Source organism: Notechis scutatus, chromosome 2, assembly GCF_049901735.1.
Source record: "Notechis scutatus isolate UNSWTSFEM ecotype Mainland chromosome 2, rNotScu1.2, whole genome shotgun sequence".
In the NCBI taxonomy this organism is placed as follows: Eukaryota; Metazoa; Chordata; class Lepidosauria; order Squamata; family Elapidae; genus Notechis; species Notechis scutatus.
This window is the reverse complement of record NC_142010.1, coordinates 42,111,997-42,128,041: the sequence shown is the minus strand read 5'-3', so window position 1 is coordinate 42,128,041 and position 16,045 is coordinate 42,111,997. Positions and strand designations below refer to the sequence as shown.

At 36.9% G+C, this 16,045-nt stretch overlaps 1 protein-coding gene across 5 annotated transcripts in view; it reads right to left on the bottom strand.

Annotated features, from left to right (window-relative positions):
- The window catches only part of ITPR1 (inositol 1,4,5-trisphosphate receptor type 1), a 246,074-nt gene that overhangs the window by 14,448 nt on the left and 215,581 nt on the right, over positions 1 to 16,045 (bottom strand). For all 5 annotated transcript variants that reach the window (XM_087954613.1, XM_087954609.1, XM_087954611.1 and 2 more), the window contains 3 exons: positions 12,450 to 12,586; positions 7,547 to 7,712; positions 3,563 to 3,723 (listed from right to left, as the gene is read on the bottom strand). In XM_087954613.1, coding sequence (XP_087810739.1) covers positions 3,563 to 3,723; positions 7,547 to 7,712; positions 12,450 to 12,586 — 464 coding nt within the window. The remainder of the gene's footprint in view (positions 1 to 3,562; positions 3,724 to 7,546; positions 7,713 to 12,449; positions 12,587 to 16,045) is intronic.

The following is a 16,045-nucleotide window of genomic DNA, read 5'->3' as shown; positions in this document are numbered from 1 at the left end:
ATTGTCCTGATGACAATCTGATAACCCAAGAAACATAGTATGAAAGGATGATGTAACAGGACAAGAGTGAGCAGGGAACAAGGAGGAAGAGGAGTAGTCTGGGAGAATTAAAAGCAGGTAAGAATAAGATTATTTTAGCAGCGGTAATGGGATATATATTGTGGGAAATAGGATGGACTGCTCACAGGGAACACAAAACCAATGTCTCTTATAGGCTCCATTAGTCCCCTGCCTCTGTCTCCAGTTCCTGGTTGTCAAATTCTGAGCAGCTCTGTTAACTCCAGCTGGTACTTTTAAATACCAGGTCGGCCTGTAATAAAGTTAATCTCATCTGGGATCTAATCCTAGGTGAGAGATCTGACCTGGCCTGTGTAACTGAGACCAGGCAAAGCATGAGGAGGCGTATCCTTCTCTGAAATGGTACTCAGAGGGTTTCTGGTTTGACACCAGCCATGACACACCATCTAGAGTGCAGTGGAGTTGCTATATTTTTATGGGAGACTCTGAGGGCTCATTCAGTTTGAGAATCTGGTATTTTTCAACACTCTTGATAGCCAAGACAAGTTAAGTGCAGTTACTGGTAATGTGGTTCCTGAGATAACCAGCAAAGCCTATTTTTACTGATATGTGGACACACAGCTTCTTTCTATGGAATGCAAGCCTTGTTGAACATGGGAGTATCTATTTTTTTAAAAAGGCATTTTGTTCCATAAAAAGTTCTGGTAACAATTACTTGCTTGACATTTTCACATGTACTTAGAAAACCATCTTTCTCTTTAAAAAAAATCCTGCTAGATTGCTGTGTGAATGGTTATTAAATTATAAAAAAGCCATGCTGTTTTCTGTATGAAAGTTCCTTAATATGTACTAATGCATGTTTACAAAACTTTTATCAGTTGTATGCCATTACAAATACAACATTCAATTATTTTTACATGCAAATGCTTTCTGACTTAAATACAAAATTACATTCCAAAAACTTTCTAGCTCTGTGAGAACAAGATAAAGTGACAAGCTTTTCTAACCCATTAATCTACTGTCAGATGATTACTCACAACACTTTTTAAAAGAAGCTATTATTTAGGGAATACTCAGAAGTAGGACACAGACTTAAAAGAATTCAAAGCAGAATAAATTACATAATGAGAGATTTTAAGGGGATTTATCTTCAAAAACCATTTAATATATACTGCATAATGCATCTTGCAAGGGCAACTGCATGTATTTTATTACAAACAGAGGCAAATATTCAGCTGGAATAGCCATCCAGACAGACTTCTGATGAGGCAGAAGGCATGAGAAAAACAAAACACACACTCCTGGCCCATCAGTACTTTAAGTTAATCAAGAAGCTGAATTCAAGATTAAATGAGCATTTGGCAAAACAAAAGCATTCAGCCTCTAAGAGGGTTTACAAAAAAAATCTTTAAAGTTCAATCCTTAAATTGACGTACAGAAATATAAACAAACAAGAAAGCTATCCCATTTGCTGTTAAGAGAAAGCTAAAAGAAACTAGAAGACTTGCTTAGCTCAGTTTGTTTGATTCCCATAGATATACGTTTTTTAAGAAGTTTAGTGACCCAAAGATGAAGACAATGGCAGTACCATTATCTTATCAATCTGGTCTGATTGTTTCAAAAATCCTTTAAACAGTTTAATGAATTTAATCTTGTCATGATCACAAAATGCCTATTGGGTCATATTCTGTGATTAGAATAACCAAAATATAATTACAGTTAAAACAATTGATTAAACTTAATTGGAAAAATGTAACCTTCTTTTAGGAATTATTTTTTATACTGCAAGTTTTCAAGGATGGCATCTGGGATCTATACACATTCAAATGCTACTCCATATTTGAAGTTGGTGTAATAGCCAGATGAAAATAGTATATTATCCATCCAACATGAGTGGGGTGGTAGAAGGGAAAAAGAGAAAGTAGTTTGAGTGGCACTTTGGTAACCTGTAAATCTGAGTTGCTGATTTAACCTAAAATCACCTGCTTTAGTATAACGTACCATATTTATCGGCGTATAACACGCACTTTTTTCCCCCTGAAAATAGGGGGCAAATGATGTATGCGTGTTATACGCCGATATAATGTTAAGAAGCCTTCGGTGAATGCTGCTGGGATCGGGGATCAAGGACACAAATGAAAGAAGGGGAGGGAGGAAGCAACCGAAGCCTGTCCTTCTCTCTGGGTCAGCTCTCTCAGTCGCTCTCTCGCTCCTCCACCAGCACAGGAAGAAACTGCTTCAAAGAAGCGGGGGGGGGGCTTTTCCTGTCGCCGCAGCTTCCCTGAAGCGCCCGTTTCTCCCCCACCCCGTCCGCCCGCCCGCCCGCCCGCAGTGCTCCGTTCTGCCTGCCTGCCTGCCTTCGTTAATGGTTGAATCGGAACAGCTTCGGCTGAGTAAAAGAGGCGAATAGTTATTATTCTCAGCCGAAGCTGCTCCCAAACAACCAGAAACTAAGGCAGGCAGGCAGAATTTTTTTTAATTTTTTTTCCTGAAATTTCCCTCTTAAAATGAAGATGCGTGTTATACGCCTGTGCGTGTTATACGCCGATAAATACGGTAATTATAACTTTAAATAGATGAGGAATGATAGGCTGGAGGTGCTGTCAAGTATTTTGGAGGCAGGCGGGGAGGCCACAGAAGAATGGGATTTTGATTTTGGTGTGCCAAGAAAAGATATTGTAGAATCCAATCTGGATCGGTCACCGGGACCAGGGATTTTGTCTTCTGAGCTTTTGGACTCATGCTGGAGCTCATCTTCAGAGAACTTCACTGCTAAAAGACAAAACACCTCTGCTCCCAATGACTGACCCAGATTCAATCCCACAACATTATCCCGGAATAATGGGGGCAGGGCAGCGGGGGGGACGACGACGACGACAGAAGAACAGGACATGACTCATAGGAAAAGATATAACAGGAGAATGAGAGTAAGCCTAACTCAGAAAATGTGACTTAGGAACCTTTAACTAACTCCTCTTTTCCAGGGGATTTATACACTGGGACCCACAATTCCAGATCTTTGGAGCCCAAGGGCTGTCTGCTCATAATAAAATATAACAAAATAATTTGTATTTCCAATTAGGTTGCACATGAAAGAGAAGACTTTGATTAAGTTGTGAAAACTTGATGGCAGAGAAGGGAGTGTTTCCATCTTCAAATTCTGCCCACCTAGTAGTGCTGGGAGACTTCTACGTGGCTTCCTTCTTTCCTCAAGAGTTCTGGAGTGGCCTACAGTGAATTCACAACCACTGTGCCAACTATGGGCCTGATCCAACATAATGAGGGCCAAAAGAATTTGTGTGGCCACACACTGAGTTGCAAAAATATCAGGCATTGACAAGACATTAATTTTGTGAAAACAAATCATAATTGTTCTGAAGAACAATATTTTTCCACAGGGAAGAAAAAATAAAGAGGTACACATTAATGCTCATTACAAATCCTTTAAAATCTTCATAGAATGTGAATTCAGACTTTCAGACGTTAGGAGAATTAAAAGAAGTATGAACAAGCCATATTTCACACACAGCATGGCAAAACTCACCTTTATCATTTCTGCTACATAACTCTCGGGCCCTGTATATTCTGTAGAGTCTTTTACTTTTACCAACACAATGAAGCATAAATAGTGCCACATATTGTGCTCCTCTTTAATGTGTTCTTCGAAAGTCACCGTCTTGTTATCAAACTTGTCTCTTTCCAAACCTAATGAGCAAAATAAAACACAGCCTCTGAACACAATTGGAGGAAGAACATTTGACCACATACAACATGTTTCCATATAGCGCACTGACTAGTTAATTGGATGACTGGAATCCACTGAAGTTCTTTTAAAGACAACCCCAGTAATATAAAACTGTTCAAAACAGCTTTTTTTAAGGATCAGAAAGCACTACATGGTTTTATTTAATTTTAAGACTACCTATAGATTGTAGACATTTTTTCCTGGTAATGGTAAGTTTCAAAGGAACTTGGCCCTTAAATATTTTCAAACATTAAGAATATACCACATATTCTTTGTTAGTTTGTTTGTTCTATTTCTATGACTGCCAATCTCAGTCAATGACTCTGGGTGATTCACAGTTCATAAAACTTCCTTTTCTGCATACAATTTTATAGAAAATGAAGACTTAGAATATATAAAGAAAACATAGACTTTCACCAATAGCTGAGAACTGATTTCTGTTTTTGCATTTGTAAGTGTGTGAAGATTAAGAACAAACAAACATAAGAAGAGCCTTGGATCAGATAATTAGTGCAACTACAGCAGCCTTTTTTTTACATACTAGTCAATAAAATGCATTTGAGAAGCCCACAAGTCAGGGGCAAGATGGTGATAGTAACTTTTCAAAATGACTGTCATGTTAAGAGAAGGAGAAAAGCTTTTTTCTCCAATTACATTTTAGGTACGTTTTAAAAATGTGTATCTTTCCCTATTTTATTTTTTTTTGAAGCTAAACAGATAACAGATAATCAGAGTTGGAAGGGACCTTGTAGGTCATCTAGTCCAACCCCCCCCCCAAGCGGGAGACCCTACACCATTTCTGACAAATGGCAGTCCAATCTCTTCTTGAAAGTCTCAAGTGATGGTGCTCCCATAACTTCTGAGGGCAAGCTGTTCCATTGGTTGATTGTTCTCACTGTCAGAAAGTTTCTCCTTATTTCCAGGTTAAATCTCCCCTTGTTCAGTTTCCATCCATTATTCCTTGTCTGGCCTACAGGCGCTTTAGAAAATAGCTTGACCCCTTCCTCCCCGTGGCAGCCCCTCAAATATTGGAAGACTGCTCCCCTGGTCCTTCTCTTTACTAGACTAGCCAACCGTTCGTTGTATGTTTTAGTCTCCAGTCCCCTAATCATCCTGGTTGCTCTTCTCTGTACTTTTTCTAGAATCTCAACATCTTTTTTATAATGTGGTGAACCAAATTGAATGCAATATTCTAGGTGTGATCTTACTAAAGCTTTATAGAGTGGTATTAGTACCTCCCTTGATCTTGATTGTATCCCTCTGTTAATACAATTTAGGACTGAGTTAGCTTTTTTGGCAACTGCTGCACACTGCTGGCTCATATTTAGCTGGTTGTCCACAAAGATTCCAAGATCCCTCTCACAGCTACCACTATTGGTTTCACCCAGTCTATATGTGTACTTTTGGTTTTTCTTGCCTAAGTGTAGGACTTTACTTTTCTCTACATTGAATTTCATTTTGTTAGATACGGCCCAGTGTTCTAGTCTGTCAAGATCCATCTGGATCTTGAGCCTATCTTCTTGGGTGTTAGCTATTCCTGCCAGCTTAGTTTCATCTGCAAATCTGGTAAGTTCCCCTTCTATTCCCTCATCTAAGTCATTAATGAAGATATTGAAGAGTACTGGGCCTAAGACGGAACCTTGTGGCACCTCACTGCTTACTTCCCTCCATGTAGACTTAGACCCATTAAGGACTACTCATTGAGTACGGTTTGTCAGCCAGTTGCGAGTCCATCTACTGGTGGTGCTATCTATTCCACTTTTTTCTAGCTTACTAAGAAGTAGGTTGTGGTCTACTTTGTCGAATGCCTTGCTGAAATCTAAATATATTATGTCCACAGTATTTCGCTGTTCTGCTAATTTAGTCACTATGTTGAAGAATGAAGTAAGATTGGTTTGGCACGATCTGTTCTTAACAAACCCATGCTGACTGCTAGTTATTACTTTACTTGTTTCTAGATGTTGGCAGATGTTTTTTTATAATCTCTTCCAGTATCTTCCCAGGTATTGATGTTAGGCTGATTGGTCTATAGTTTCCTGGGTCTGTTTTTTTCCCTTTTTGAAGATGGGAACCACATCAGCTCTTTTCCAGTCCTCTGGTAGTTCCCCAGTGCTCCAGGATTTTTGAAAGATATGGTGCAGTGGTTCTGAGATGACCTCTGCCACCTCCTTTAAAACTCTGAGATGTAATCCATCAGACCCCAGTGATTTGTGTTCATCAAGATCAGACAGGTGTTCTCTTACTATTTTTTTTTTGCTTATTTTAACTTTTATTTCTGGTCTGTCTTTTACAGTTATGTTTTTGGTGGGTTGAGCTATTGTTTCTTTTTGCGTGAAGACAGAGGCAAAGAATGAGTTAAGCAGTTCTGCTTTCTCTCTGTTGCCTGTTACTTCCTTGCCATCTTCTCTCTTTAGTGGACCGACTGTTTCCTTGATTTTTTTCTTGTTATTTATATGTTGGAAGAAACTTTTTTTATTGTCTTTGACTTTTGTTGCAAGTCTTTGTTTGTTATGAGCCTTTGCTATCCTGACTTCGTCTTTGCAGATTCTGGCTATCTGCTGATATTGTACCTTAGTTGTATGTCCTTCTTTCCATTTTTTGTACTTGTCCTTTTTTTCTTTCAATTTGCCAGAGAGATCTTTGTGCAGCCATGCTGGTTTCTTCTTGGATTTCTTGTTTTTCTTTCTCAGTGGTATTGTGCTGGTCTGGGCTTCTATGATCATACTTTTTAAAGTTTCTGAAGATTCTTGAGTTGTTTTCCCTTTAGGATTTTCATCCATGGAATCTTTCCCAAGTTCTCTCTGAGTTTATTGAAATCAGCTCTTTTAAAATCCAAGACTCTGGTGTCATTATGTTCTGTTGCTTGTGTTTGTGTTATGTTGATTTCTAGTATGACATGGTCACTCTCACCCAGTTTCTCCTGCAGTTTCATCTCCCTCTATCACTTCTTCCCTGTTTGTAAGAATTAAGTCCAGTATGGCTGTCCCTCTAGTTTCATCCTCTACCTTTTGGACAACAAAGTTCAGCTAGGTTGGTTAGGAACTTATTTGATTTCTCACTTGGTGCAGAATTAGTTTTCCAATTGATATCAGGATAATTGAAGTCTCCCATTACTAATGTTGTGTGTTTCCTGCATATGGCTCCAGTTCTTCCTCATAGGGTTAGGGTTAATGATAAATTTGCTCTTTAACTTTTTGGTTCTATAATATCCAAAATACTCCATGTCCCACCTTATATTTGTACAAGGCATTATTATATTGGCAGTTCTATTTTTGAGTTCCTTCATAACTTTTCAGCACATGGAATCTGCCTTTGTTTTACAGTTAATTTCTGGCTTCACAGTTTCATTATATTCTCCACCATAATTCTCTTTCCTGTCCAGTTTCTACCAGGTCAGATCTAAAATATAGGTACAGTCTGGGCTGTTTACACAACTGCCATGTTGTTCAGCCATAACTACAAAACTTTATAATTTATAAAACATTATCTTAGCACCAAATTTCCAGGATATCTTACCTTGTATATCTCTCTAATGTTAGAACTGGCCATGTATTTCTACTTTTTTAACTCTGGCTAATCCACTACCCTCTTACCCTATGGTCAGTAGCCTTCAGGGGAAAAAAAACTCTGTCAAAGCCTTAACATTACATGCCCCCTAGCAATTTATTCTAAAAACTTTCATAAAATGTTGATTGTGTCACAAAAATGTGTGCATTTCTTTTGGGGAATGGAGACATTCCCCCATCTACCTAGAATTGAACTCTTGATGATTCTGACACTTACCACAAATAAAGCATGTTGTTTTCAAAATTTCTTCTTTCTTCTGTTTCTCACTTCTTAGATCAGCAAAGGTATCAATAATGACTCCAAAAATCAGATTAAGGACAATAATGATCACCATGAAGAAGAAGAGAAGGTCATATATCACTCTTGCAGCAAAGAGAGGTTCCTAAAATGCAGATAGTTTTCCAAAAGTAAGTGAAAAGTGTTAAAAAAAAAACAAAGTTACAAAGAGGAATATTATTTGACGGGTGAACATTATAGATGCCTTGTTTGATACAATGAATTGCTGATGAAATACCTCTGGAGAATAAATAATCAGGATCAATGCCAATCTGACTAATCTTTTAAGTCACCTGTTTAAACCAGATATCTACAAAGGATTCATTTGGGATTTCCTGAAGCAATTGTTCCTTCTTTTAAAAACATATATTTGCTTAACTAGGTCTTTGTTATATTCCAACAGAATAACAGATTGGGAACACAACTTGGGACAAAATACAACTTAAAATTTTTGCCTGCTTATTGTTAGGAAATGTGATCCAAATTGGAGACCCATAAAATTTTTTGAGATGCAGGAGTACAGGAATTAATGGCTAAAGCTAAAGTATCATGTTCACTTGTAATTTTTGGAATTAAGTACAGATACATTTTTCAATTCCCTAAATATATGAATAACTTATATTTAAGAAATAAAGAATAGTTTTTTTTTCAAAAGCTAGATTAAATGTGTTGCTATCAAGTATACTATATGGGAGATTTTTTGAAAAACCTTATCTCTCAAAGATTTTTCCCCTGTAATGCTAATGATATTGGATAATATTTGTGGATAACATTAATTGTATTGGGAATTTTATAAGAGTCTTTGGCAGGAAATAATCTGGACTATTTTAAAATCCAAACCAGGAAGAAATACTTCTGAGTATGCAAAAAAAATATTTGCAGATAAAAATCTTAAAAATTATAGTAGCACAACCAGCTTTTAAACTATGGATGATTAAAAGCAAGGCTCTTAGTAACAAATCAATGAACTGGGGTCTTAAGTCTTTTATATAATATTTATTACATATTTTATTTGTAATAACTGCCAAGTTTAGATTGTATTTCTAACTTTGGGGTCTTTTGTATGTAAATTAAATTGATTGATATATAGATGCCACATATAGATTGGGCTTTCTTTTCTGGCAAATCATTTCTATTTTGTAGGTTTTATTTTCTATTTTTGTTTCCTATTTCTATGTACAATACATGCTACACTATGCCACATTATATTTGTGGATTATAAAATAGGAAATAAGACATGGGTGTGTGATATATTTTGTATTAAACCATTAAGGATATTGAAGTACAGAATTTAGAAATTTATAAGAAATGACTGTGTGATGTTATAGGTATATTGGGTGGGAAAGTGAGCATATGCAGTGAATCTTAGGTAGACTGTATTATGCAACAAACATAAAAATTACGTATCAAAGTTCAAGTTTCCAGATTTTGATATGAAAAACAGAATGAATGTTATAATATACACAAACAATGAAAAACTAGAACAAGTAAAGGAACATGCTTATTTGGGTAGAATGTTTATAAAGATAGGGAAGGAGATATTTGAAGACCCACAAATGAGATAGTATGCTGTCTGTTGCAAGGAATGAATCTTGAAAGACATGAAAGTGGGTGTGCTTAAGAGTATACTTTGGAATTCTTTGTTCAATGGAAGTGAAAGTTTATCAGAAGAAATATATGTAGAAGTAACTGAATGCAGTGGAAATGACATATTGAAAAAGTGTGTGAACTAAAGCAAGAAGAAAAAAGTCAAGAGTAATAAGCTTCAATGAATATGGATTGCTTTTGAATATTGAGTCCATATTTTGGACACATTGCGAACTACTGTATAAAGGATATACAATGGGTTGTGTGGCCATTTAGAGAGAATGAATGAATTACAAAACAAATACAGGAAGGAACAATGAATGGGTCAAAAGGAAAGAAAAACCTAGTTGAGGTTGGATGGAAGGCAGGACAAAATGCAATGGATAGAAAATAATCAAGGAGACAACCATCCTAGCATTAAGGAGAAACTTTCTGACACTTAGAATAATTTGACAGTGAAATGACCTGAAGTTGTGGGTGCTCCAACACTGGAGATTTTAAAGAAGAGATTGGATGACAATTTGTCTGAAATGTTATAAGGTTTCCTGCTTGAGGAGGGAGTTGGACTAGAAGACCTCCAAGGTACCTTGTAACTCTGTTATAATGTTGTTTTGAGTTGATCAGATCCTCATAAGACAGGTAAGAACAAATTATAGTGTATTTTATGTACAGCATTATTTTGTAAATAATGTATGGACATATAAACAAGAATGGTTTTTAAGGGTACAAATATATGAAGAAATAATAGCAAATAGTATTGGTGCAAATTATATTCAGCTATATTCCCTTCCATTTCTCTCTCTCATTTAATGCCTTTAATTTATATGGTTTGATTTATTTTATTTGGTTATCTCTTTTCTTTCTTGCATATAACATTATTATATATAATATCCTAAACACGATGGGCACTTATGTATGTAATAGAGACCACAACTCTATCCTTAGTGCCCACACTCCTGATTTCTAAACCTGAGCGTAGTTGAATGAGTGTCTTAAATTTTAAGAAAATTGATATTAATAAACCAGAGAAATGATAAATAGAATCCAATATAAGAAGGAACTAATAGGAAATGGAGCTCAAGAGGAGTGGGAGTTCCTAGAAAAAAAGATGTTAAAAACACAATTTCAGTTAGGAATAAAATGGAAGACAGCAGAAGGCAATATGGCTGCACAAAAGCTTAGCAAATTCTGAAAGCAGAAAAGGACAAAATATAGGTGCTACGAAGAAGAAGTAGAAGTCATCAAATTAGAGCACAAAGAGCTAAGAATTGTAGTGATGATGTGAAACTCAGGTGAAGCTTGGCAAAGAATGCTAACAACAACAAAAAGGTTTATTTATATATGATGAAAATAAAAGATAGAGGAATCATTCTATTAACTGCTCTGTAATGAGAGAAAAATAAGATTTATGAAGTACTAGCAAAGGAAAAGAAGGAAAGAGCAGGATTGAAATGTCAAACTGACAGAAATATAAGTCAGGGACTCTGCTTTGATTCTCCAAGGCCAAATGAGTAGCCTTTAGTTTACCAATGGAATTTGCTAATGGTCTGTTGAAACCTTTATGTAGTAACTTTGAGAAATTCTAGAGAATGGGTGAAATGCCAGATGACTGAAAGAAAGCAAAATCGTTTCCATCTTCAAAGGAGAAAGAAACAAACCAGACAGTCTGGCATGAGTGTGTAAGAAAACGATCAACTTGAAAGCATCTTGAAAATAATGCAGTGATGATTACAAATTAAGTATAATTTTTTTCCAGATTATCCCAATAGCAAGTTTTGACTGGCTAACTTCTTTTGCAGATTAGTGGAATAATATAGATAAAACATGTCTTGTTTTAATCAAAGTATCTGTTGAACTAACCATAATGTTCAATTAGCAAGATAGATTAAATGTAGAATGAATGGCATAACAATTAATTGGACACACAACTGGTTCAAACTGGAATGAGATACTGCATAGAGTGCCATTCGAAGGGCCTGTAGTCATAAACATTTTTATTAATGCATTGGATGAAGAATGGAACAAATTTTCTATCTCAGATGACAAAAATAAATTCACCCAATCTTAAATGCTGTAAGAAATTGGTTAAAATGAAAACATAAAATGTAACAAAGATAAATGCAAATTTTTCTTTTTAGGAAACACAAATCAAAATAGAGGATTTCTGGTTTGGCAATGTTATTTGTTACCAAATGTGGAACAAAGGGTAAATTCAATATTGGGGTACATCAACAACTGTATAGTTCTTAAATCACCAAAACAAATTCATTTTATTCGTTATTCATTTTTCATCTTGCTAACTGCGTGCAGTTAAGAAGGATTTAGATAAATTGCATTATGTTGTGAGAAGGACAAAGAAGGTGATAGGTGACTTGAAGCTAGGTTTTGTGAAGAAAGTTTGAAGGAACTGGAAAGATATAGCCTTGAGAAATTAAAATGGGATGAAATTAAACTGGAAAAAAAAACCTGCATAGAAGAATGTCAAGATATGTTTTCGATTGCCCTACAGTGCAGGACATGGACTTAGATTTAGCTTGCAAGAAGGCAGTTTCTTACATAATATTAAAAACAAAGCATGACATGCATGATTCTTACTACAGAATCAGCTCCCCAAAAAATGGATGGATTCTTCTTCACTGGATGCATTCAGGTGGAGGCTAAACAGTTAGTAGTCTAGGTGTGGTGGTCTAGAGGTGGAGCTCTCGCCTCACAATCAGGAGGCTGTGAGTTCAATCCCAGGTAGAGGCTAGTATTTGCTCCTGCTTGAGCAGGGGGTTGGACTAGATGACCTCCAAGGTCCCTTCCAACTCTGTTATTCTATGATTATTCTAATATGGATTCCTGAACTTAATAGGAGCTTTGACAGAATGATTATTGCCAACTTTATGACTCTACAACAAAAATAGTGTTGGAAACAATTTTATAGCACTCTTGCCATACTTGATAGAACACTTATTCGTGGTCAAAAATATGTTTACAGGTAGTTTTAAAAAATGGAATTTGAGAAAGCTCTTGGCCTGGTAATACTGCAACATTAGTAAATTCTGTATTAGAGTAACTATAACTATTATTAAAACATCAACACTGACATTTACACATTTAGCTGGCATCATACATACTCATACTTTGCACAATATTCTTTATAAAATATCATTTCAATCTTTATTTTTATATTTTATAAAAGGTTTATGGATCTTCAGTTCCTCATTGCCATTACAAACACGTACTATTTCTTTCTCACGTAACATTAATTTACCTCCTTGGATGGTTTCCTGAGTACATCTCCTACTCCGCCCCCGCTTCTCAGCCCATGACTAAGCACAGTAACAATGCACATCAGCAATGTCTCACATGTATGTTCTTTATCCTCTTCAGATTCTTCAGAAGCTAGCTCTATTAAATAAAAGAAGTTTTGGATATGACCGTGAGAGAGTGGGTGTCTGAAGATCTCTTACATATTTTGTACAAGCATTTTAAAGCCAAATAAGGACCATTCCTTGCTTCTCTTCCTCTCTTCTATAGTTCAAGAACCTATTTGCAGAGCTTTGTGATTCCTTGGATTATTCAGAATTCTTATGTGAAATTTCAAAAAATTGGAAACTTATCTTAATGTCATGGGATATCTTTACAAGAAACAATATAAGCACATTTTTTAATGCAGGCATATGAAGAAGCATTAGATTATCTCTAATTATAATTCAGAAGCAAGCATGTCATTAATGTTTAGTACCAAGATTCTTTTATAATTCTGGAACCTTCCAGGTAGCCACCAATTCCAACCAAATTAATTTACACATACATAATTTGTCTACTGAAAACTTTTTAACATCTTTCTGATCACACTTTCGTTTTTGTCTACTGAAAATTTTGAATATCTTTCTCTACTTTTAAAAAATAATATAAATGTTATAAAGTATAAACATTAAAAACATTGAATGTGGTGGTCTTTTTTGACATACATTTTTGTCAGTACTTATGACACTCAGAAAGAAATTATGTATATATGTATGCATGTATGGTATTCAGCTTTGTTCAGGTATTTTCCCACATCATTATAGTTGTGCTTTTAAAGTTCTATCTATCTATCTATCTATCTATCTATCTATCTATCTATCTATCTATCTATCTATCTATCTATCTATCTATCTATCTATCTATCTATCTATCTATCTATCTATCTATCTATCTATCTATCTATCTATCTATCTATCTATCTATCTATCTATCTATCTATCTATCTATCTATCTATCTATCTATCTATCTACTATCTATTTCTATTTCTCTATCTATCTATCTATCTATCTATCTATCTATCTATCTATTCGTAGATTTTCACAGGTACAGGTATGCAGGTCTTGGCGTGTTCGGGTCTTTTCCCGTGTAAGATTGAGAGCATCTTGGCAACGTTTTGACGAGGTCCCACTTGCCATCTTCAGGCTGGTGCTTTCGGCTTCATGCTTGTGCGAGCAAAGCGCGATGTGAGCTGCCGCCTCCCTATATATACTGGTGGGGAGGTTGGCTGTTTTGTCATTTCTTGATTGGTTGATTGAGTTGATAGTTGCAGATTGGCTGGCTTTTTCGTAAGAACATGTGTGGCTGAGGTATTGGCTGTGTGTCTGTGTTGTAATGACCTGGGTAATGGGCTGTGTGATGACCTTCTGAGTTCTATTATTGTGACATCCTGGGTCTTGTGCTGTAATCTCCTGGGTCATTAGCTGTGTTGCAACATTCTGAGGTTTTGTGGTATAACCTCCTGAGTTCTGTGATGTGATATCCTGAGCGGGTGGCTGTGATGTGACATTACGGGTTTTGGTTTGGCTCCGAGTTTGAGGCTATGGATATGTGTTCATGGCATGAGTCCGTTTGCTTGGTTTGGGGGTCAGGGTGCATGGCAGCTGGTGATGCAGCTGTGGTCTGGTTTCTGGACAGTGGTTGTCTTTCGTCTATGGGATGGGTTTGGGTTTGAGTCTGGTGAAGGAGAATGGTGGTGGTGTCATGTGTTGTTGTGGGTCCGGTGTTGGTTTTCATGCCTGGGACTCGTTTGTTGGTGAGGGCTAGTTTCCAGGTGTCTGGTAGGCAGGAGGCATCGTCCCGTTTATTCATGTTATGGGGGTGTTTCTCTATTTCGATGGCTTCCCTGATTATTCTCTTGTTGAAGTGTTCAGTATTGGAGATTAATTTGCTTCCCTCAAAATTAATTTCATGTCCTGTGGCTTTAAGGTGCTGGAAAAGGGAGAAAGTATTTTCTTCTTTTCTGACTGCGTTCTTATGTTCTGCGATGTGTGCATTTATTCTCCTGTTGGTTTGTCCAATGTATGTGGCTGGGCAATTGTTGCATTGCATAAACTCCTTGGTTTTCTAGCTGGATCTTGTCTTTGGGGTTTCTTAGGATGTTGGCTATTTTTTGGTCAGTGCCGAAGGCTGTCCTGTTATTGTGTTTGTGGAGAATTTTGCTGATTTTATCTGTGGTGCCTTTGATGTAGGGGAGGAGGGCAATACTGTTGTCCTGTTCTGTGTCTCGGTTTCTGGGGGGTGTCTCCCTTAGGATTAGGTTGGTAATTGTGCTTCTTTGGAAATCATTGCAAATTAATACGTTTGTGAGGGTGTGTAATTCTGTTCTCAGGTGGTCTTTGTTGGCTAGGCATTTGGTTCTGGAGTCAGGGTCTTGGCTACGGAGTTGATCTGTGCAGGGTGGTGATGGGATTATGCATTTAAGTAGCGGTTGGTGTGTGTTTTCTTCCGGTGGATGGTGTGTCCTAGGGAGCCATTGGTTTTTTTGTAAATTAGGACGCCCAGGAAGGGAAGTTGGTTGTTGGCTTCATTTTCCATGGTGAATTGTATTTTGGGGTGTAGGCTGTTGAGGTGTGTGAGGAAGTTGTCCAGTTTTTCTTTCCCGTGTGGCCAAATTACGAAAGTGTCGTCTACATATGTAAGCCAGAGTTTGGGTTTGGGTTTGGATTTGTCTAGAGCATTGGTTTCAAAGTGTTCCATGTATTTGCTGTGTTTTGCTTGATATCTTCTGTCTGTTTTGTAGCTCAAGACAAAAAAATCAAGACAAAAAAAGCTACAAAACAGACAGAAGATATTAGAAACACCAATCAAGCAGAACACAGCAAACTCCAAGACCAATAAACACAGACCAAGACTCCCAATCAATCAGGATGAAGAAAAAACCATTCTGGCACAGCAGTAGGCTAGCACCAAATTTAAAACAGAAACAGCTGTGAAAGTCTGACTCACAGACGAACACTATACAGAAGCCTGATGATGGCAGATGAGATTCTGCCAAAACGTTGCTACAACTTTAAAAGCACAACTATAATGATGTGGGAAAATACCTGAACAAAGCTGAATACCATACATTTTGTGTGTGTGTGTGTGTGTGTGTGTGTGTGTGCGTGTGTGTGTGTGTGTTTGTTTTCACGGGTATTTATATGTAAGGTATTTAGGTTTCTTCGGGTATTTTCCCACATCTTAATATTTGTGCTTTTATTATAGTGACGTTTCGGCAGAATCTCATCTGCCATTCTCACGCTTGTGTATTGGGTTCTTTTTAATCTTGTGTGTCAGGCTTGGCAGCTGTTTTTTGTTTGAAGTTGGTGCTCGCTTTCTGCTTTATTTGAATGGTTTTTTTCCCTCATCCTGATTGGCTGGGAGTCTAGGTCTGTTTTTATTGGTCTTCGAGTTGCTGTGTTCTTGATTGGTTGGCAACATTGTGTTTTGTGCATTGGGGTTTCTTAGTGCAGCTTGGTTTCTTGTGAATGGCCGATAATTATTTATTAGGAAGCTAGGTTTTATTTGGGTAGCTGGCTGGGGTGTGTTTGGGCTGGAGGTATTAGGGGGGCTCTGTT